Raw genomic sequence first — 21,378 nt, forward strand, 5'->3', positions numbered from 1 at the left:
CATTAAAATCAGGAACTACACTTTGATGTGCACTATGACCTCTACCATTCATAACTGTACTGAAACACAAAGCCAGAGCAGTGGATGTCACATAAATAAGATGCATGTAAATTAAAAATAAAGACAGTGTTTGGTGACAATCTGATCATCTATTTTGAAATTCAAAGGTATAGGAACTTGGGATATTCAAATGAACCAGACTTAAGAGAGTCTGTGAAAATGCTGCATTCACATCAACAACAAAATCCAAATTTACCTATGAAGAATTCTAACAAAAATGCACGAGATCTATATAACTACTGTATAAATAATGATGCATGTTATACAAGGTATATATCATATGTAGAATAGCATATACATGTATATCATATACATATGGTTATATAGTTTTATGTATTCGTATAAGTATATATAATTATACAAGTAAACTATACAAGTTTACTGATAGATGCAGGGAAGAGAATTCCCAAATAAATGGAATGGTATTTCATAGTCATTGATGAGGACCAGAATATTGTATATATGTCAATTCTGCTTAAATGATTTATAGATTGACTACCTTACCTATAACTACCAAGAAGACAACCAAAGTCTGGTCCTCAAATCAAACCTGGAAAACTATAGAATGAAGCAGAGAGGAAATCAAGAGCAAAATCTTAACAACAAAATATGAGAAAGCCCTGGGGGGGACTGAACGCTGGCGAGCTGGTACTTGTGCTCGGGGTGGAGGTGTGGGCGCAGGAGGGAAGTTGGGAGGGGTGTGGCCTGCATAGACGCAGACGACAGGATGGGTAAGGGAAAGCGCTTAAACTTCTTCCTGCTTCATCGCACAAATCTGGGGCTCTTGGACCACGTATGCTAGTACCCTGGGTTAATATACCACTACGGCAGGAAAGATGGCGCTGATTGAGGCGTGTGATTCTAGAGTCTGTGCTATATGTAGCCTTCTGAAACCGCCTTCGTGGGTGAGGACTGGTCGATCTCAAAATTATTATTTTAATCTAAAGAATGGATTAGAAATAGCATAACGAGGGAGCCACAGAGGGTAGGTATTCTTTCATGAAATTTTATACATATATATATATATACACACAATTATATTCTAAAAATACACTAGGTAGAGATGTAAAATGTATTACTATAAATGAGAATTGAAAAGTGAAACCCGTGCAGTTTGCAAGGCCGAGGGAGACACCCGCAAAGCCTCAGGACCTCCGGAACTGCATGCCGCTGCTCAGCATCATCAGTACAAAGTAAACCTTTAAAATACACTGTTTCCAAAGTCTTAGTTGGACTCATAAAGAGAAGCTATGAGAAGGCTGGTTTCTCCTCTGATCCTCCCCCAGGGTCACGGGTGCTGCAGCTGCCCCTGGGGCATCTGTCCTGGGATTTCATCATTCTCCTCCAGGGTTGAGAGGTCCCTCGGAGTGAGGACAGAGGGGTCCGCCCGCCCCAGAACAGAGGGCTTTGCAGAATCTCACCAGGCGCTACTGCCAGCTCTGGGACCCTGGGTCAGAGCTGTCAGGCTGAGCACCCCACCAACAACTCCTCCGCGAACTCGGGAATTCAGGGCCCTGGCGTGAGGGGCACAGACTCAGGACCGCTGAGGATGCGGGTCCAAGACCTGCCGGGTCAAGTGCGAGGCCGGGGTGGGGGGGGGGGGACACTACGTAACCAAGTGTCGTCCTTCTTGTAAGGCCTGGGGGACCCCAGAAGTGCAGTCCGGATGTGATATCCACTGACTTCCAGCTTGGAAGTCTCAGAGGTGAGGGCCGCCTCTGGGTGGCCGGCTTCAGGTCGGTAGGAGAAAGGAGCCCAGTCCGGCAGAGATTCAAGGTACAACCCTGAGGGAGGACTGATGCCCCCCCCCCAGAGTCCAGGGCGCCCCCACTGTCAGCACGGAGAGTCCCCGGGGCTGGGCTGGCTGGCTGAGCGCTAGAGAACTGGGGAGCAGCACAAGGCCCGAGGAGAAACAGCTCAGGTCGGCACGGGGAGGGCCCAGGGCCTGCTCCTGGGGTCAGGCCTGGGGGACCCCAGAAGTGCAATCCAGATGTGACGTGCACTGACTTCCGGGGGCGGAAGTCAGAGGTGAGGACCGCCTCCGGGGGGCCGGCTTCAGGTCGGGAGACGGAGGCGCCCAGATCTAGCAGAGATTCAAGGTACGACCCCGATGCAGGCCTGGGGACCTGCACAGGAGCTGGATTGTCCCCGCTGGGCCGTGCAGCCGAGCGCCGGCCCCCGCCCCTGAACCTCCGCCTCCTTGGGGAGCTCAGCTGTCAAGGGCAAGGCCAAAGGGCAGCAACCTCAGGTCTGCAGTGAACAGGGCCCGCCCCGGGAAGGTGGGGAACAGAGGGAGGGCTTCAGACTCCCACGGAGCCCCTGTGCGCCCCTCGTGTGGGCCCTGGGGTGTGGGGGAGGGAACCCCAGAAATGCCGTCCGGATGTGACGCGCACTGACTTCCGCCCAGGAAGTCAGAGGTTACGGCCGCGTCTGGGCGGCCGGCTGCAGGTCGGTGGAGGGGAGGAGCCCGGGCTGGCAGGGATCGAAGGTACGACGCTGGGGGACGACTGAGCGCGCCTGCAGAATCCGGGCGCCCCCGGGGTCAGCACTGAGAGTCGCAGGAGCAGCGTTTGCTGGTGGAGAACTCTTCCCTGGCAACCCACCCACCCCACCCCCACTTCGAACCTTCTCGGAGAACTCGGAAAGTCAGAGGAGGTCTGATGGTAGCAACCTCAGGTTGGCAGGGGGCGAGGCCCCAACTTTGCCTGGAATAAAGGTGAGGACCAGAGGGAGGGTTGAGGGACCCCGTGGAATCCATCTCGGCCCATGCCAGCAGCCCTTGGTGGCCCGATATGATGCCCGCAGACTTCACCTGGGGGTTTCAGGGGCTCGGGCTCGGGTCAGCAGAGCGAGGTTCCCAGGACCTGCCAAGGCACAACCTGAGGACCATGAGGGACCCTGGACATCAGAACAGTCGGTCCTGGGAGGCCTAGAGGACAGAGCGACCGCATGCATGTTTTCCGACTCCTGCACGTGGGTCAGAGACTCGGGGGACTTGGTGTAAGGGGAGGGACCTGCCAGAGTCCACGTGAGGACCCGGAGTACCCTGAGGGAGGGCTGAGATGGAACGGAGACGGATCCTAGGCCCTGCGCTCAGTCTCTGGAGGTCTCGGAGCAGGATAACCAGATGACATGATTCCTCATTTCTGCCTGGGGGGTCATCTGAAGGTCAAGGCCTTGGGTTGAGTGTGGCAACAAGTAGACAGCCAATGGAGTCCAAGGGCCCTAAAGGAGGACTTAGCAGACCCCCACCCCAGACAATAGGGGACCGCAACAGAAACTCACCCCTGTGGTCTGGCCTGGGTAGCCAGGCATGACGTCAGGAGGAGTAGCCTCCCCATTTCCTCCTTAGGGTCTCAGCAAGGCAGTGGCCTTGGCCTGCAGGGTGCATCCTCAGGTCAGTAGAGGGACAGTTCCGGGCCCTGCCAGGAATAAATACAATACCTTGAGGTAACCGAGGGGACGCCCACCACAGACAGAAGGGCCCTAAGGAGTTCGGTCCCGCCCCTGTCATCCCTGAAGTCCCCAAGCAGAGATGGCTGCAGGTGATGCACCCTCATCTCTGCCAGGGGCTCTTAGAGAGGTGAGGCCTTGTTCTGAGGGGTAACTTCAGGTCAGTGGAGATGGGAGTCCCAGGATTTTCTAGGTCTCAAGAAAAGTAGCCTTGGGAGGATGAAGGGTATAAAAGTTCCTCCACCACAAGAGAGAAAAGACCTTAGAGTCCAGCTTGCCCTGTTCTCAGGCCTGGGAGGATCCAGGCAGGGATGGCCAGATGTGTTATGCTTCCACTACTGTCGTGTGGCTGGGGATGGGGGATCTGGGTCTGAGTGGAAATACGAGGTCGGTAGAGGGAGGAGTCCCACGATCTGCCATGAAGCCTGAATGCACCTGCCTCCAATCTCCGAAAAGTTAGGACAACACAGAGTCTGGCTGTCACCTGTTCTCAGGTCTGAAAGGAACAACGGTACGGTGACCCTAAGTGGTATGCTCACTTCTACCATAGGTGGAAAGTCAACTATCCCAGGAGGGATGCCAGGAGGAAGGGCAGGCCCTGGCAGGACTAGATATGAGTGCCCTATAGAAGGACTGTGGAACCCAACCAAGGCGGAGGGCCTCGTCCTCTATGCCAAGCTTTTGTGACTTTGGCAGGAGTTGTGGGGCGGGGGAGACGTGCGCTGTGATGGCTCCTCACTTTTCTCTTGGGGCTCTTGGGGAGGTGAGGACCTCGATCTTAGAAGACGATGTCAGCTCATCCGAGGAAGCGCATCTGCTCAGCAGAGAGCAGAGTCCCAGGTCAAAGTGAGGAACTCGAGTGTATTCCAATCCCTGGAACAAAGAGGGTGTCCCACAGAAATCTGGCCTGTTTCTACTGTCAACCCTGGCAGCTTCAGGCAGGGCTGTCAGGCTGAGCCCCTCATTTTCAGATCAGTGGTCTCAGGAACTGGAGGGCCTTGCTCTGAGGGTCTGGACTCAAGCCAATGTAGGTAGGATCTCAGGCCCAGGTAGGGGTCCTGGTGAGGACCCAGCGGTCTCCCCACCCCAGGATCCCTGGGAGACCCTGAGCAGGTGTACCCAGGTGCAAGCCCCCCTCACTTCCTTCTGCTCAGTCTCAGCGGTGTGTGGTCTTGTTCTTCGAGTTCGGCCTCAGGCCAACAGAGGTGAGTAAGCAGGCCCTTCCAGGGGACAGGCAAGGACCCCGAGTGAGCATGGAAGGGGTCACCCAAACAGAACAGATGACACCCCACAGCACCCAGTCCAATCCCACCACACCGTCAACCCCGAACCTCAGGCTATGCCACCTGCACCCTGAGGAGCTCTCTGGCTTCTCCAGGTGTTTAGAGGACAGGCTGCCCGGGAGGGGAGACCCCGGTGAGCCCTGAGGGTATCCTTAAAGAGGAGACCTATAAGTTACCTTTGTCAGAGCCACCTAGGGTGGGTTTCTCAGGTGAGGCTGCTCACACTCCTTCTCTCCCCCAGGCTGGTGGGTCCCTATCACCCACCTTTTGCCCACACACCTGTCACTGTCCCGACGAGTCATCATGCCTCTCGGTCAGATGAATGAGCTCTCCAAGCTCGGAGAAGACCATCAGGACCCGAGAGAGAACCCAGCCCTGCTGGAGGCACAGTATTTTTGGGATGAGGAGGAGGTGGAGGAGGTGGAGGAGGAGGAGGAGGAGGAAGAGGAGGCCTTGTCTTCCTCCTCCTCCCTGTCTTCCTCCCTCTCCGTCCTGTTCCCCGACTTCCTGGAGGAGGTGGATGCTGCTGTGATACCAAGTCCTCCCCAAAGCCCTGAGGGTGCCTGCCTCATGCCCCCGGCCATGGCATCCCCTCCCTGGAGCCAATCTGAAGATGAGGGCTCCAGCAGCCAAGATGAAGGGGGTCGAAGCAGCAGCGAAGACTCGGAAGATGCCGAGTCCTTGCTCCAAGATGCCCTCCGCTTGAAGATGATCGAACTGGTGGTATTCCTGCTCCTGAAGTATCGCGAAAAGGAGCCGATCACAAAGGCGGAAATGCTGAGCAGCGTCGTCAAAGAGTACCAGGACCACTTCCCTGAGATCTTCAGCCTAGCTTCTGAGTGCCTGCAGCTGGTCTTTGGTGTCGATGTGAAGGAAGTGGACCCCAGCGACCACTGCTATGTCCTGGATACCACCCTGGGCCTCACCTACGACGATATGGCAAGTGATGAGGGCAGCATGCCGAAGACCGGCCTCCTGGTCACGCTCCTGTGCCTGATCCTCCTGGAGGGCGACTGCGCCTCTGAGGAGGAAGTCTGGAAAGCCCTCAATGGCATGGGGGTGCGTGATGGCCGGGAGCATTCCATCTTCGGAGAGCCCAGGGAGCTCATCACCAAAATTTGGGTGCAGGAAGAATACCTGGTGTACCGGCTGGTGCCTAACAGCTGTCCTGCCCGCTACGAATTCCTGTGGGGTCCCAGGGCCCACGCCGAAACCACCAAGTTGAAGGTCATGGAGTATTTGCTCAGAGTCAATAGGAAGAATCCCATTCCCTTCCTGTCCCTGTTTGGAGGGGCCGAGAGCGATGAGGAAGAGGGGGCCTGAGCCACAGTTGCAGCCAGGCACTTTTAGGCCCATGTCCGGCATCTGCTGGGCATAGCGAGGCCTATTTTTCACGCTGTGTTGGAGGAGACCCGTCAGCATTCTAGCTAGCGAGGGCCAGGGCAAGTTGGGGTAACATGTAGCATCTTTGGGCTCCTATGAAAATTTAAAAATTGATTTTGGGGATTTTTTTTAGGGATTTTTTTCAAATATTCCTTTAAATAGAAGGTTTAATAACCTTCAGCACCTACGTTTGTGCTTGACATCGACCATACATATATCCGTACTAAGCAGTTCAAGAGCGAGAGTTTTGCTATTGTGCGACACACATTGAGACACCTTCCATCCTAGTTTGTGATCCTGAACTAGATCACATGGCATTGGAACAGGATTTCCTTGGAAATGTGAAAGAACATAGTGATGCAATCGATGTGGTCGAGAAATAGAGAAATAAAAGTAAAACGTTGCTAATTCCTGCATCTTATCTTTTCTCGTCTGTCATTGTATGAAACATTTGCATATAGCTGCATTTGCTTGGTTCATTCAAGAACGTGGGAGGCATTTCATGAGAATAAAGAAGATGCCGGCTCAGAGGTTCGCTTATTCCCCACACGTTCACTGAGGCCCTGTCCTCTGGAAGGCCCTGTGCTAGTGGTGAGGAGACTAGGATAAGCAGGAGAGACCCACACACAGAACGATTGTGTAGGGACTGCAGTCATATAAGGAAGGTGCTGAGGTGTCCCCTAAGTCCTCTAGAACAAGTCAAAGAGGGGGAGATGAGGTCGGCCTCCAGGGGAGAGCACTCCAGTGTAAATGGCCCGAGCCAGGGCAGTTTGGGACCTTGGGAAACTGTGCTTCCCTCTGTGGGGGTTGACTTTAATGAGGCTGGGCGGTGGCCGCTGGCGGATTCACAGACAGCATGTCTTGGAGAGCGACTGAAAAGCCTAGAATGGAAAACTGAACTTAGCGGCTATTTGGGGGCTAGTAGATAAACCAGAGAGCGATCTCCACCTGGGCCAGATAGAGACGGTGTCCTTCACTCTTGTCCCAGTGCAGCTGACAGCGTACAAACTAGATATTTTATCCTGATCATCTGCAAGGATTTCTGAAGAAATACGGTGATATTCCTTTGAAGTGGTGCCCAGAAGCCTCCAGACTGACATTCTCTTCCCTGGCCATGGAATGCCAGACATGCTGCATTAAAAAGAATATTGTAATTACGCTATCTTGAATGTAATTTGCACAGCTCTAAGCTAAGGCTAGATATTTGATGAGGGTCAAGTGAATGAAAATTATGGTTTGCATGTAAGAACAGCTGTGGGGGCGGGGAGAGAATTGGGTCTTTGGCTCAAATTCTAGGAGCTTCGAGTTGCATCTCGCTGGGGATGACTCTCCCACACCCAAATTAAATAATACCTTAATTATTCCAGGAGGGACATCGTCTTGAGTTTTATTTATGAAGAAGTCTTTTGGCTGATTTCATATTCTGTATCCTATTGAATCACACACTCTCTGAGATCTGAAAAACAAAAAACGATTTTTCAGAGTAGAGGGTAGTAGGTTTGGGGTAATACACTAGAAATAACTGTCATTCTTCAGAGTCCCAACATAGACCAGGCACTGTGCGAGGTGCCTTACAAAAACTCCACATTCCTGCGGTCCCACAGGACATGGCTTATCAGACCCACTGACTTCACACATGAAGAACCTGAGGCCCACAGGGCCTGGAAATTTTCCCAGGATCACATGGCCAGTAAGTGACAGGGCGGAGACTGGACCCCTGGTCTGAATTCATCTAGAGTCCATGCTGGTCCTACCCATCCCAGACTTTCTGACTCTCATGATTTCTCAGTACTACATGATGTCTCAGGTGACAAAAAGAGGAACCCCGTGGTCAAGATAATAAAGGCAGGTCTAAGGAAAGAAGGCGATAATGAGAATCAAACACTGTCTGGATACCGTCTGCCGCCTTTATTTAGATAGGGTCCTCCCACCCAAGTCCCTGGTTCCTTGAGTGCTGAGGTGCTGGCATTTCTGTTCAGTGCCAGCACTTTTTCGCATGACGACACCCCGCTGAAGTCCGCCGATTGTCCATCCTTCACCCTGGAACACCTCTGATGGCCAAAGTTCCTTGGAATTTGGACAGTGACCTTTAGATACTTGGTCATCCTGATGGATGTCTTCAACACATTCTTAGAATGTTTTCCAAATGAACTGGTGGAGAAGAGTCTGATTTGGCCCATAATCTATCACTTTTTGGACTACAACCCCAAAGTTAGAGGGTTTTTGAAAGTACCTGATGTATACAATAAGATTTCAATAGAGTGCCTTATTAGAATCTGGCCACGGAACACACACAGATAAATCAGCTTACCTAGGTGGTCAAAACCCAAAGCCTCCTGTATTAGTCTGTGTGGGCTGCCATAACAGAATAATGAACTGGCTTAAATGACAGACATTTATTTCTCACAGTTCCGAAGCCTGAGAAATCTTAGATCAAGGTTCCAGCTTGGTGGGTTTGTGATGAAAGCTGTCTACTTGGCTTGTAGATGGCCACCTTCTCAACCATGTCCTCACACGGCAAAAAGAGGAAGCAGGCTCTCTGGCGTTGCTTTTTATAAGGGCACTAATCCTATTTTGAGGGGTCCACCATCACGGCCCCATCTAAACCTAATTATCTTCCAGAGGCTCCATCTCCAAATACATCACATTTGGGGTTAGGGCTTCGACATATGAATTTGGGGTGGGGGGACACAATTCAGTCCATAGCATCCCCCTCGTAAATGGTAGATGAGGAAAGACCATGGGAATCACTGTGGAGCAAATATGTAATAGAACTGAATTTGTGAAACTTTAGAATCCTTCTAGGAGATGAAAAATGCTTCCTCAGTGCACATTCTAGCATTGATTTAAAAAGAAAAAGTAATTCGCCATCTTCCCACTGTCTCTTGTCTGGTTCCTGCCCCACAGGCAAGTCCTGGTTTTCAGTGTGTCTGATGGCACCTATGCAGATGTTCATACATATTCAAGCATGCAGGTGGGGACTCATGAGGTTTGGAACATGCATCAGAATGAAGGAGAAAATTGTCAGCCTACTGAGGTTTTAGAAGTTGTTGCAAAGCGAAGCGCAGAAAGGGGCTACTCAGTGAAGAGGCGAATTCTCCCTGCTGAGGTTTACATGATCCTCTGTATTGGAAGGCATCTGTCACATACTGGGCACTTAAAACTTCAGAGCATTTCGAGGCAACTCTGACCCCAGGAACTCCTCCAAGCAATGAAGATACAGCGTGACAGTGCAGGGGCGGGACGTCAAAGCCCATCCATAGCTCGCCTTGCTCTCCTTCCTGGACACAAGGGACACCACATTGCCAGTCCACTTGTAGCTCGAAAGGGTCATGGGATGACCCTTTCCCAGTGAGACAGGACCAGAAGCCTTGTTTGTCACATCCAAGCACTTGAGAGCCAGTATGACAGGTCCATGCTCTCTCCCTCGGTTCACAGGCAAACGTGGTGACTCTGAGCTGGGGAGACCACAGGATGGAAACAGCCTGGGTCCCTGGGTCCCTACAGCAGGGGGACCCTGCCAAACCACATCAGAATTGGTGTATACAAAGATATACTATTTTTGTTTTAGCTTTTCCAATGTCAGTTTGTCGCATTAACTAGCAGTTAGTCTGGCACAGCTACTTTTCTATTGTTAGTTTTATGTAAATATTTTAAGTACACAAATAGTAATGCATATATTTTTATTGCAAAAAAATCCCAAAATACAGATAAATCACAATATCCTCATTTTCAAAATTTCACCACCATTCAGCCTCCTGCTCAGAGATCATCATGATTAACAATCTAGTGTGTATTATTTCAAAATTTACTATGGGTTTTTTCATATACAGATATACTAGAAAACATATTGTTTTTATTCAAAATACATAAGTAATGATGTACATATTGATCTCCTACTAGCCTTTGTCACTTAATAAAATGGATGCTGATCTTTCAATGACTTCGTCACTTTTGTAACTTCTTCCTGGAATTTTAAAGAATTAACTACAATGTGCCATAGTAATTAAACCGTTCGCTTCCTGATAGACACTGAATTGTTTCCCATTTGTTGCTATAATTAATAAAACCAATATCGACATCTTTGAAGGTGAATTTTAGGGCAGCTAATGTTTTCTAATAAAGACATTAATGTGGACATTGAGTTAAAGAGGAAACAGTGTGAATAGTTTAACTTTTTATACATTGCCCAAATTTTATTGCCATTCATTTTTTCAAAAGTTAGTATATGTGAATAGCCTATACTCTCACAGATATGTTATCTATTTTGATTTTGGTCACAATTAAGGGTAAAAGTATCATCTCACTGTTTTAATTCACGTCTGCCCCCTTTTCTAATTAGGTTAACAGGACATTTGCTTCATTCCTCACCCGTATAAAGCTGGATTTATGGAGTGATGTCCTGCGTCACAGGATTCCTCTAGGCATCATTTAAAATTCTGAAATTCTGAAATGTCAACCAGACAGTTCCCTTTTCTTGTGAGAAGCGAGGCCTCGGTCAGGAGCCAGGGCAGGGGACCGACGGGACAGCCTAGGCCAGTGAGAGGCGTTGGGGAGACTGGGAGGAGAGCGAGTGCGGGGTCCGCGGGGCAGACCGCGCGGGCCCAGGGCCAGAGAGCTCGGGCGGGCCGGCCGTCGGGGCTCCGCGTCCGGAGTTGGGTTCAGGGGGGAAGGAAGCCGGAGGCGAGGAGGCGGGGAAGGGGGGCGGCCGGGACGGGAGCAGGAATAGGCTGGGGCGCGTCCGAATCGTCCTCACCAGCCGGAGGCCGCAGGGGGACCTGAGCGGTCAGGCCCGTGGGCATGCCGCCCCCCCCAACCTGGAGCCCCCCTCGGGGCGGGGGGAGGAAGCACACGCCTGGCCCCGGCGTCGTCGGCGTGAGGAGTCCGTCTCTGCCCTGCAGCCGAGTCCGCGGCCGGGAACCATCAGCGGCCTCCGCGGAGCCCTGGAAGGGGCCGCGCGGCTGCGGGGCCGGGGACCGGGACGCGGAGGGCAGCGCGTGGAGCGCGGGGCGCGCGCGCCGGGAAAAGCCGTCCAGGCGCCGCCCCGGCCCCGCCGCGCCTTCTGCGCGCTCGGCACCCCGGGGCAGGTGCGCCGTGGCTGTCACTGCCACCTGCGGTGGCCGCGCACGCTGCCGCCCCGCGGGGCGGGCCCGAGGCGCCGACGTCTGCAGGGCGGGTGGGGAGCCGTGGGGAGGATGGCGCCCTGCCTCGTGGCCTCCACTCGGGGCTGCGTGCGGCGCAGGGCGGAGGCAGCACGGACCATCCCGCTGAGAGCATCCTCTCCGAGGGCGTCGGGCCCGGGGAGATGTCCGCGACGACCCTCGGGCTGTCCCCGCGGGCAGCCTGAAGCCACGTGAGCAGTCGGAGCTCTGCGGGTTTCTCCATGGAGGTGGCAGGCCGGGCGGCGGGCGGACTCCGCGCTTTGATTCAGTGAACAGGACCCTCCATTCATTCATTCATTCATTCATTCATTCATTTATCCACCGAGCAAACACCTGAGAAAGAATACCCAGTAAACAAAACAAAGGAATATGACAAAGCACTTTACTTCAGTCTGAGTAGGAGGATGTAAGATACAGACACATGCGAGAGAGTTTCAGGAAGTTGGGAACTGTGAGGTGGTGGGCCATCGATCGTGACCTTGAATTCTGAGGTTTCTGACCAGGCAGAAGTTGTTCCTCTGAGGATGAGGGAGGAGGCGGCGGTGGTGAGTTGATCAGGAAAGGTGCGTAAGATGCGATCAGTGTGGGCCATGTACATGGTGAGCTTCCGCCGGTCCAGGCGGGGCTGCGCAGGGGGCCCTGGGAAACACGGGTCTATCAAGAGAGGGGCCTGGGCTGGACATTAGTTTAGGCTGCCTCAGTAGGGGTCATTTGAACCCATAGCTTTAGGTTTATTTTATTTTTTTATTCTTTATTTTATTTTTAAGCGAGGCAACGCTTGGTTGACCTCACAGATTGCAAGGACCTTGTCAGCTTACAATCTCTTATTTTTTATTTTTTACGCCTGCAGTACCTGGTCTTCCTCTGTGGTCTCCCATCCAAGTACTAACCAGGCCCGATCCTGCTTAGCTTCAGAGATCAGGCGGGATCGGGCTTGTTCAGGGTGGCACGGCTGTAGGCCCAGTTTTAGGTTTAAAAAACTGTTGGGTACGTAGTGGCCTACATGCTGTAGGATGCCGCCACCTCTCCTGCACATACACTTGGAAACTAAAGTCACATGAAGATTAAATTTAGGAAAGACTTTAATGGAAGACAGTACTCAACCAGAAATCCGGTTATAGAAAGTTTTCCTGTGTTTAAATATATATAAATATATATGTGTAAAATATATACAAATATATGTATGTACATATATATACGCACACATGCACGCTCACATTGTGTCATTGTGGTTCATATATATGCAGTTATAATAATGACCTTTCAATTACACATCTACATCAGGCCACTTTGAAGGACTTTGCTCTCCACAGCCTGTGGCCATACTGAGCGTACCCTCTCCCTGCCTTGTCCATATCTAGACACTTATGTCCTCAAACCCAGTGTATTTGTTTTAAGTAGCTCTACAGTAACGAAAGGTCTTGTGATGAACACACCAGGGTCCTGGAGGCAACCTGGGGCTCAGGTACCTGGAAGGCTGAGACTTCGTGACGTATCATTTACCTAGTGGACAGTGGTTGTCCAGATTTTAGATGCGGGACCTCTCATTCCAACCGAAGCCTTCCATGCGAACCCAAACCATGACCATGGGGAAAGCAGAGAGCACTCTGGTCGGAGGGAGGACTGTAATCCAGGAGTCCTGCCCGCCCCCTCGAAGAAGCGCACCCTGACACCCGGCCACAGGGTCTTCTTGAGCACAGCGGGGAAAGCTCTGTGCTAGAAGCTCTTTCTTTAGATACAGAGTCCCTCATGCTCTTTTGCATAGGTACCTATCTGTGTGGACGCCATTCTGCCGAGCGCACTGACTCCTCGTTTTTGCTGTCTGGCTTCCCAGCACCGCCAAAAACAAATGGTGCCTTAACCTCTGCGTTCTCAAAGTGAGTTATCATCCTATTTCTTGTATTTCAAGCCTTTGCCTCCCCTCCCCGCCCCCGCCTCCATCCTGGACACACATATCAGTCCACATCGTCTTCCTATCCACTCGGCTATTCTCCATTCTCAGCACGGGATTGGCCATCCTCCCTCCAACCCACCAGCCCTGTCTCTCCTTTCCAGCCCTACCTTATGTTCTCATCTTGAAAAGGGTCCCCTACTAGTGCCTTTACCTGGTAGCTCTCAGCTCCAAAAAAAAAAAAAAAACACATTCATGTTTGCTTCTTTTAAAAAGTTTTCTCAGGTCACATTCAAGCACCCTCAACAAGAATACGGAGCTTGGCTCGTTCCGTCTACACCCATCGCCTCTGCTCCCCTAGACCATTGCGAGATGTTTTGTTCACTGTCACTCACTCAGAGAGGAGTCTTGAATCTCCAACTATAATTATAGATGTGGCCGTTTCGAGTTTCGGTTCCATCAGCTTTGGTTTTATGTATTTCAAATCTCTGCTTCTAGGTCCATACACACTTAGAATTGTCATGTCTTCCTGATAAACGCACTCTTCCATCATTATATAATGTCTCTATTTATCCACATTAATTTTCCTTCTTATGAAGTCAACTTTTTCTGATATTACTATAGCCACTTCGGCTTTCTATATTTCTTGTTTTTTTTTTAAAAAAATATCAAACAGTAAAATTATTTTTCTTTGGATGTACAGTTAAAAGTGATGTACACTCAGGAGATTGCATTTGAGAGTCCCCCAAATTGTTCCCTGTACCCTTAGTTCATTCCTTTTTGCTGCCGAGTATCAATTCCATTGTGTGGCTGCATTACTATATTATTATTATTATTATTATTATTATTATTATTCATTCACCCATGGAAGGATACTGAATAAATACGGTTAGACTTCGGCGAACATGATTAGAGCTGCTATAAACATTCATGTACAGATTTTCGTATGGATATAAATGTTATTTCCCCCAGGAGTGGCCTTACTGAGTCATAGCGTATGTATACGTTTAGAAGAAATTACCAAATTATTTTCCAGAGGTTGTTGTACCATTTTATATTTCCACCAGTAATCTATGAGAGTTCAAGTTGTTCTTCATCCTCGCTAGCACTTAACAAGGTTGGTCATTTTTTTAAATTGTAGTCATTCTCAAATGTATGTTGTGTTCTCTAGATTTTAATATGCACTCCTCTAATGGCTAATGATGTAGAATAATTTGCATGTGTGTATTTGACATCCATATCCTTGTTTTGGTGATGTGTCTCTCGACATCCTTTGCCTGTTTTGAAAATTAGGTCATTTGTTTTCTTTTTTTTTTCTTTTTTCTTTTTACAGTAGAAAAGAAAATCTTTATTAGAAGGGAAAGTACACTTCCAGATGTGAAAGTGGGCCTGAGCAAGAGAAGCGAGCCTCAAAATGTCTGTTTTGTAATTTTTGAGTTTCAAGGAATTTTTATGTATTCTGGATCCAAGTCTTTTGTTGGATACGTTATTTGCAAGTATTTGCTAACAGTTTAGAGCTTGACTTTTTTTATTCTGTCTTTCTCAGAGCAAAAGGTTTTAATTTTGAGGAAGTCTAATTTATTTTTTCCTTTATAAATCATGTTTTTGGTGTCATGTTTAAGACCTCTGTGCTTAATTCCATGTCATGAGATTTTCTCCTATGCTTTCTTTGAAAGTTTTATAGTTTTTTATTTAACATTCAGATCCACGATACATTTTAAGTTGATGTTTTAAATAAAATGTCTAAGTAGAGGTTCTTTTGTTTTACATACAGATGTCTAATTGTTCCAATACTATAGTATAACCCCTGACCTTTGAGTTTTGTTTCTTTCTTTTTCGTAATGCAAACGTCTGAAACAAACCCGTGGCCAGCCACTCACTAGATAGTGAGCCAGGCAGAGGCTCCTTTGTTTTAGAGATCTTGGTTGATTTCAATAAGTGACCATTTGGGCTACTTTTTTTTTCCTCCTCTCTTGCTTTAAATTCTCACTCTTCTGTTTTAAATTCACCAATAAAGAGTGAATCTTAAACGTCCTAGGCACTCACCTTCAACCACAATAAAAGCAGAACTGCAGGCCTATGCGCTAGTACGCCCTGTCCCTCCCTCTCTGTCTCTCTCTCTCCTCCTCCCTTCTCTCGACCTCCCTGCGTGGCCCCAGGTGTGCTGTTTAATTTTGGTATCTTGTAAGTAATATACCTTTATTTTTTTCAGACTTTCCTGATGGTTACTGATGGTTAGGGCATCTTGCAATTATAATAAGAACCACAAGGCTGGTCCAGCCACAGCACTGGCTGAGACCAGCACAAAACACGTATGATTCATTAAAAAAAATTCTTTTAAAGGCCAACATTTCTCAATTGAATTGTCTTAGTCCTTTAACCGATGTCAACCCAATAAATTTAATTTAGAAAAAAACAAATGTTAAAATTTGATAATATTCAAATATAAAGGAAATGCCAATTTTAAAAAAAGAGAATGGTCTTAGTCCTTTGTAAAAACTCTACTGGCCATATTTGCATGGGCATATTTCTGAACTCTCTAATCAGTTCCATTGATCTATGTGTCTATCATTTAGCTGATACTGTACTGTCTTGATTACTTTAGCTAGAATTTTGATTGGCATTGCTTTGAGTATATAGATCAATTTGGAGAGAATTGACATCTTCACTATGTTGAGCCTACCAGTCCATGAATACAGTATGTCTCTCTATTTATTTACTATTTTATTTTGGTCTCGATGTCTTTCGTTTTGTAGTTTCTGCATACAGATCCTGTATGTGTCTATTTAGATTTGTGACTAAGTAGTCAATTTTGGGAGCTATTGATAATGGTAAGTTTTCAATTTTCAATTAAAAAAAATTGGGTATCCAAGTTTTGTTACTGTAGTTATATATAAATATGACTGATTTTGGTGTGTTGATCCTGTATCCTCCAAGCTTGCTGAACTTGTGGTTTCTTTAGGATTTTCCTTGACTCCTCCCAGGCTGAGGATGTGACAAGGCCCACAGGGTGCCAAGCCAGCAAATGAGCCTTCACAAAGCTATACCCGCACTACCAGAGATTCTTCCAGGTACCACAGTGCCAAGTGCCTCACCTTCTGAAAGACCATGGGCTAGCCAACCAGGGGCCCTCCTGCTCAACCTGGGTCTTTGCACCCCAGGAGGTAGGAGGTTAGAGTCATGATACAGTCTTTGCACCAGAGAGGATGCTGAACACAGTTGTGTTCAGTACCTACTGTGTGTTGGCCTCTGACTAGTGGCCGAGAAAGCTGCTAGAGGCAAGGGGAAGCAGGGTCAAGCCTGGCCCTTGACTAAAACAAGGTCTCTGAAGTATTCCCCTCTTATTCATTCTGGACCCGCTGCAGCCACAGCCCCCACTCTGTCCAGCTTCCAGGTGAAAGAGCAGCAAGAGAACAATGGGAAGAAAGAGAAAGAAGAAAGAGTGGACTTGCTCTCCTGGCTAAATATCAAGACTGCAGAAATAGACCAGCCATCGAGAAGTACTGGGGAATGAAGGGAAGAAGCAATTCCTTTGTGTGTAAGAGGAGGTTACCGAAGTTGATAGTCTCTGTTGTGATTTTATTACAAAGGCAGAATTCTGACATAGCATTCTTGGGGTGCTGTGAAAGAGAAAGTGAGTTTCTCTGACAAACAGAGAGACAGCAGGAAAGTTAGAACTGGACAGTGAGCCCAGAGCTGGTTCCCTGAAGAGGACACACACTCCATGTTGTGGAAAACAGTACAGTTGGGGCGATAGCATCTTACAGACCACCTGCCCTTACCTAAGGCGCTATTTGCTTCCTTAGGACTATCTACGTTGTGGCAAGACTTCGGGCATTCATGGACGAGTTTCTCCACATCTCCTACCCACATTGCTTTCTCCTAAAGGCCTCTTCTTTCTTTTATTCCAACAGCTAGACATGAGTCACCTCTAAATAATCAGAAACAAAGGCTGAAGATGCAAAATGGAGTATTAAAGAGAAAAAAAAATAGTGATCCTTGGTCCAAGCACCAGACAGAATGATTTAAATGCATACTCCTCACTTAGAATATAAAGACACACGACATTGAGGAGAGGAGGAAAGGAGATTAAGAAATGGAGACATTCAGCAAGAAGGTGCACAGCCTCAGACCCACGCACAATGGTGATCGCCCCAACCCTCTCCCACCCCATCCTTGTGTGACGACCTTCCCCCATTGCCTAGGGTGCTCTTAAAGCGAGCCCCAGAAAATGAGTTTGATACTTTGAGGAATGATGGGGATTGAAGAGAAAGTCTGATCTGAATTACAGAAGACTATAAAGAACCAGTCGAAGTCACTCCCTGAGAAAATAGTAGCCCTGTTTTATAAAACAGAAAGGAAAGGAAGGGAGGAAGGAAAAAAAGGAAAGAAGGAGGTAGGGAGGGAAGGAAGGAAAATCTTTTTTTTTTAATCCATGAAGCAAATAATTGAAAAGGTTTCTTTTGAGATGGGATGGGTGGGCAGAAAGGAAAGGGAAGCAAAAAGAAGTAAGAAGGTTAATGAAAAATTCTCCAGCAATGAGAGCGTTGGCAGAGGGGCTAAGAAATTCACATTCTGGTCACTGCTCTGCTACCGACTTACTAAGTTACAAGTGCCACCTCTTCTCTGGATCTTGGTTTTCTCATATGTGCAATGGGAGCGTGTGGGGACTTAGAGCTGCCACCAAGGTCCCTGCATGCTCTATTGTCACAGGAGAAAGGCAGACCTGCTCCCAGAATGAGGCTGTCAATGGAGATATATATCATTTAATCAAATCAGTAATGGATTCAGTAAATACAAATGTCGGCTGTTTATGAAAGGTGTCTAATACTTCCAAACATCCATCAATTTACATAAATCACATCATATTGCTCGTATTATGCTGTAGCTTGCTTTTCTAAACAGCAGCTTTGTTGAGATATAATTGAGATATAGAAAAGCAATTGATTTTGGTATATTAACCTTGGATCCTGCAACCTTGCTAAAGGTGCATACAAATTCCAGAATTTTTGTTGAATCTTTCGTATTTTCCACATTAACAATTGTGTCATCTGTGAACAAAAACGGTTTTATTTCTTCCTTCCTCATCTGTATACTTTTTACTTCTTTTTATTGTCTTATTGCATTAGATAGGACATTCAGTACAACGTTGAAAAGCAGTAGCGAGAGGGAACATCCTCGCTTGTTTCTGATCTTAATGTAATAGCTTTGAGTTTATAACGATTTTGTACGGCGTGAGTGGTATGTTTTTGTTAGAGTTTTTTTTATTTTTTTTTTTGGTCAGGTTGAGGAAGTTCCCCTCTAGTTCTACTTTACTGAGAGTTGTTTCCTTTTTTTTTTTTATCATGAACGTGTGTTGGATTTTGTCAAATGCCTTCACTACATATATTGATATGACCACACGATTTTTATTTGGCTTGTTGAAGCGATGGGTTCTATGAATTGATTTTTAAATGTTGAACTAGCCCTGCATACCTGGGATGAATCCCACCTGGTCGTGGTGTGTAATTCTTTTCATATATCGTTGCATTCTATTTGATAATATTTCGTTGAGAATTTTTACATCTATATTCATTAGAGATATTGGTCTGTAGTTTTCTTGTAATGTTCTTACCTGCTTTTGGTATTAAGGTAATGCTGACCTCATAGAATGAGTTAGGAAGTATACCCTTTGCTTTTATCATATGAACGAGATTGTCGAGAATTCGTATAATGCCATCCTTAAATGTTGAGTAAAATTCACCAATGAACCCATTGCTACGCTCTGTTTTGGAAGGTTGTTAAGTAATTGTAACAAATGTACCACATGGTGTGGGATGCGAATGGTCGGGGAGCTTGTGCATGTGTGGGAACAAAGGATATTTGGGGACTCAGTATTTTCTACTTAATTTTACTATGAACCTAAAACTTCTCTGAAAAATAAAGTCTATTTTTTTTAAAAAAATCTGTTTTTATTTTATTAGCACCTTATGCACATTTCTGAGTAATTCCAGTGATTAAATACCCCCACCAAATCTTTTATCTTTATTATTTTTAAGTTGTTTTTTTTTTCTGCAAAGAGTATAATTTTAAAAGAAAATGGTTTTACTGAAGTATATTTGGCAAACAAAAACTCCATAAAATGGGAATTTAATCAATTTTAACACATGTGTACATCCAGGAAACCATCACCACAATAAAGATGGTGAACGTATTCATCACCTCCAAAGCTTCCTCATAGCCATTTGTAATTCTTCCCTTCCATTCCCAAGTATCCACCATTCTGCTTTCTGTCAGAGTAGGTTATTTTGCATCTTAGAAGTTTTATATAATTACTTAGGAGTAGGATGCCTATATCACATGGTGGGTGTACGTTTAACGTTTTAAGAAACCAGGAAACTCTTTTTAAAAATAGTTGCATCATTTTACATTCTTACCAGATATAATGAGATTTCAGTGTTCCACAGTCTCATCAATACTTGCTATGGTCAGTCTTTACTATTTTAGACGTTCTAATAGTCTGTAGTAGTATCTCATTGTGGTTCTGATTTGCATTTTCCTAATGACTAATAATGTTTAGCTTCTATTTATGTAAATATCTGCCTTCTGTATGTCTTTTGGAGAGATGTCAAATCTTCTGCTCATTTTCTATTGAATCGCTTGATTCCCTCTTCTTGAGTGTTGAGAATTCTTTATATATTCTGATTACATAAACTTTATCAGATATTTTATTTTAGAATCTTTTATCCCAATCTGTAGGTTGTCTTTTCACTCTTTTAACAATATCTTTCAAGAGCAGAAGATCTTAATTTGAATGAACTCCAATTCATCGATATTTTTATTAAGGGGTTGGGCTTTTTTATTATATCTAAGAAATTTTTGACTAACCAAAGAGAATAAATATGTTTACCTATGTTTTTTAGAAGATTTACAGATTTAGTTTTACATATATATAATCCATTTTCAGTTACTACTTTATATAATTTGAGATATGGATTGAAATTAATCTTTTGTATATGGATATCCAATTGTTCCAGACTCAATTGTTGAAAAAGACAATTTCTCCCTTCTTCTCTTTGCATCTTTATTGAAAATTGCTTGTCTGTATGTCGGTACATGTTTGAGTCTATTTCTGCAGTCTCTATTCTGTTGAATTGATATATTTCTATCAGGATGCCAATAACACATCGTACTATTATTACCACTTTTTAATAAGATTTAACATCAAGTAATATAACCCCTCCATCTTTGTTCCCCTTTTTTATACTTTGTTTTAACTATACAGGTCTTATGCATTTTCACGTGACTGTTAGAATCAAACAGTAGTCTATTTAAAAGTTTTCTGAATTTTTGTTGGGATTGCATTGAACATATTAATGAAGTTGTAGATAATTGATATCTAAACAATATCGAGTTTTCCAACACTCAAATAAGATATCTATATCCATATATTTAGGCCTCAATTAATTTATTTCTGTAATATTTTATAGTGTTCAGATCATCTAGCTATTTTTACATTTATCTCTAAACATTTCATATTTTCTAAGGCTATTTTAAATTGCACTGTTGTTTATTTCAATTTCAAATTTTCATTGCTATGGTATAAAAAATACAATTGATTTTTATATTGATCTTATATTCTGCAACCTCGCTAAACTCAATTATTAGTTCTAGAAGCATTTTTTTAGATTAATAGAATTTTCTACATAAACTGTCTTGTGGTCTTTGAATAAAGAAAGTTTTACTCTCCCTTTTCAATTGTACATCTTTTTTCCTCCTTGCTTCACTGGACAAAACTTAAAGTACGATATTGAACAATTCCCCCCGGCACCCCCACACTAGTTACATGTAGGAAACTAAAACCATTAGTCTTGGTTTTAGTTTCCTACATGTAAACATCCAGCGCAACTGCCCTATGGGAATATCTTCCTCATCCCCTGTACACTGTTAAAACCCAAGCCTCAATACTACATCTGCGGAGATGAACAAAATCCCCAGATTTGAAACAAGACTAGGATGGATACTCAGAGGAGCAAGCTTATTCACGGAAGTCTTGAAACTTAAAACTCCTCCAAGGTAATGTGGATGCATTCACGTCTACATGGAGAGGTGAATCATCCCATTTCCCACCTATGGATTGCTCATATACACTGAAGACCATCTATCC

The 21,378-nt window shown here is 46.1% G+C and overlaps 1 protein-coding gene and 1 pseudogene across 1 annotated transcript; one reads left to right on the forward strand and one right to left on the reverse strand.

Moving 5' to 3' along the window:
- The first annotated feature begins 5,275 nt into the window (after positions 1-5,275).
- On the forward strand, positions 5,276-6,232 carry LOC107520599 (melanoma-associated antigen 10-like). Its single transcript, XM_016164575.2, has one exon. It carries the CDS (start codon positions 5,367-5,369, stop codon positions 6,117-6,119), a length of 753 nt encoding a protein of 250 aa, XP_016020061.1. The 5' UTR covers positions 5,276-5,366; the 3' UTR covers positions 6,120-6,232.
- A 5,950-nt stretch (positions 6,233-12,182) lies between these two features.
- LOC118608497 lies at positions 12,183-12,301 on the reverse strand (annotated as a pseudogene).
- Between the last annotated feature and the right edge of the window lie 9,077 nt (positions 12,302-21,378).

This window comes from Rousettus aegyptiacus, unplaced genomic scaffold (assembly GCF_014176215.1).
Source record: "Rousettus aegyptiacus isolate mRouAeg1 unplaced genomic scaffold, mRouAeg1.p scaffold_m13_p_9, whole genome shotgun sequence".
In the NCBI taxonomy this organism is placed as follows: Eukaryota; Metazoa; Chordata; class Mammalia; order Chiroptera; family Pteropodidae; genus Rousettus; species Rousettus aegyptiacus.

Bases quoted from the DNA above. Each gene is read 5' to 3' on its own strand.
- LOC107520599 (XM_016164575.2), top strand. From the start codon at position 5,367: ATGCCCCCGGCCATGGCATCCCCTCCCTGGAGCCAATCTGAAGATGAG.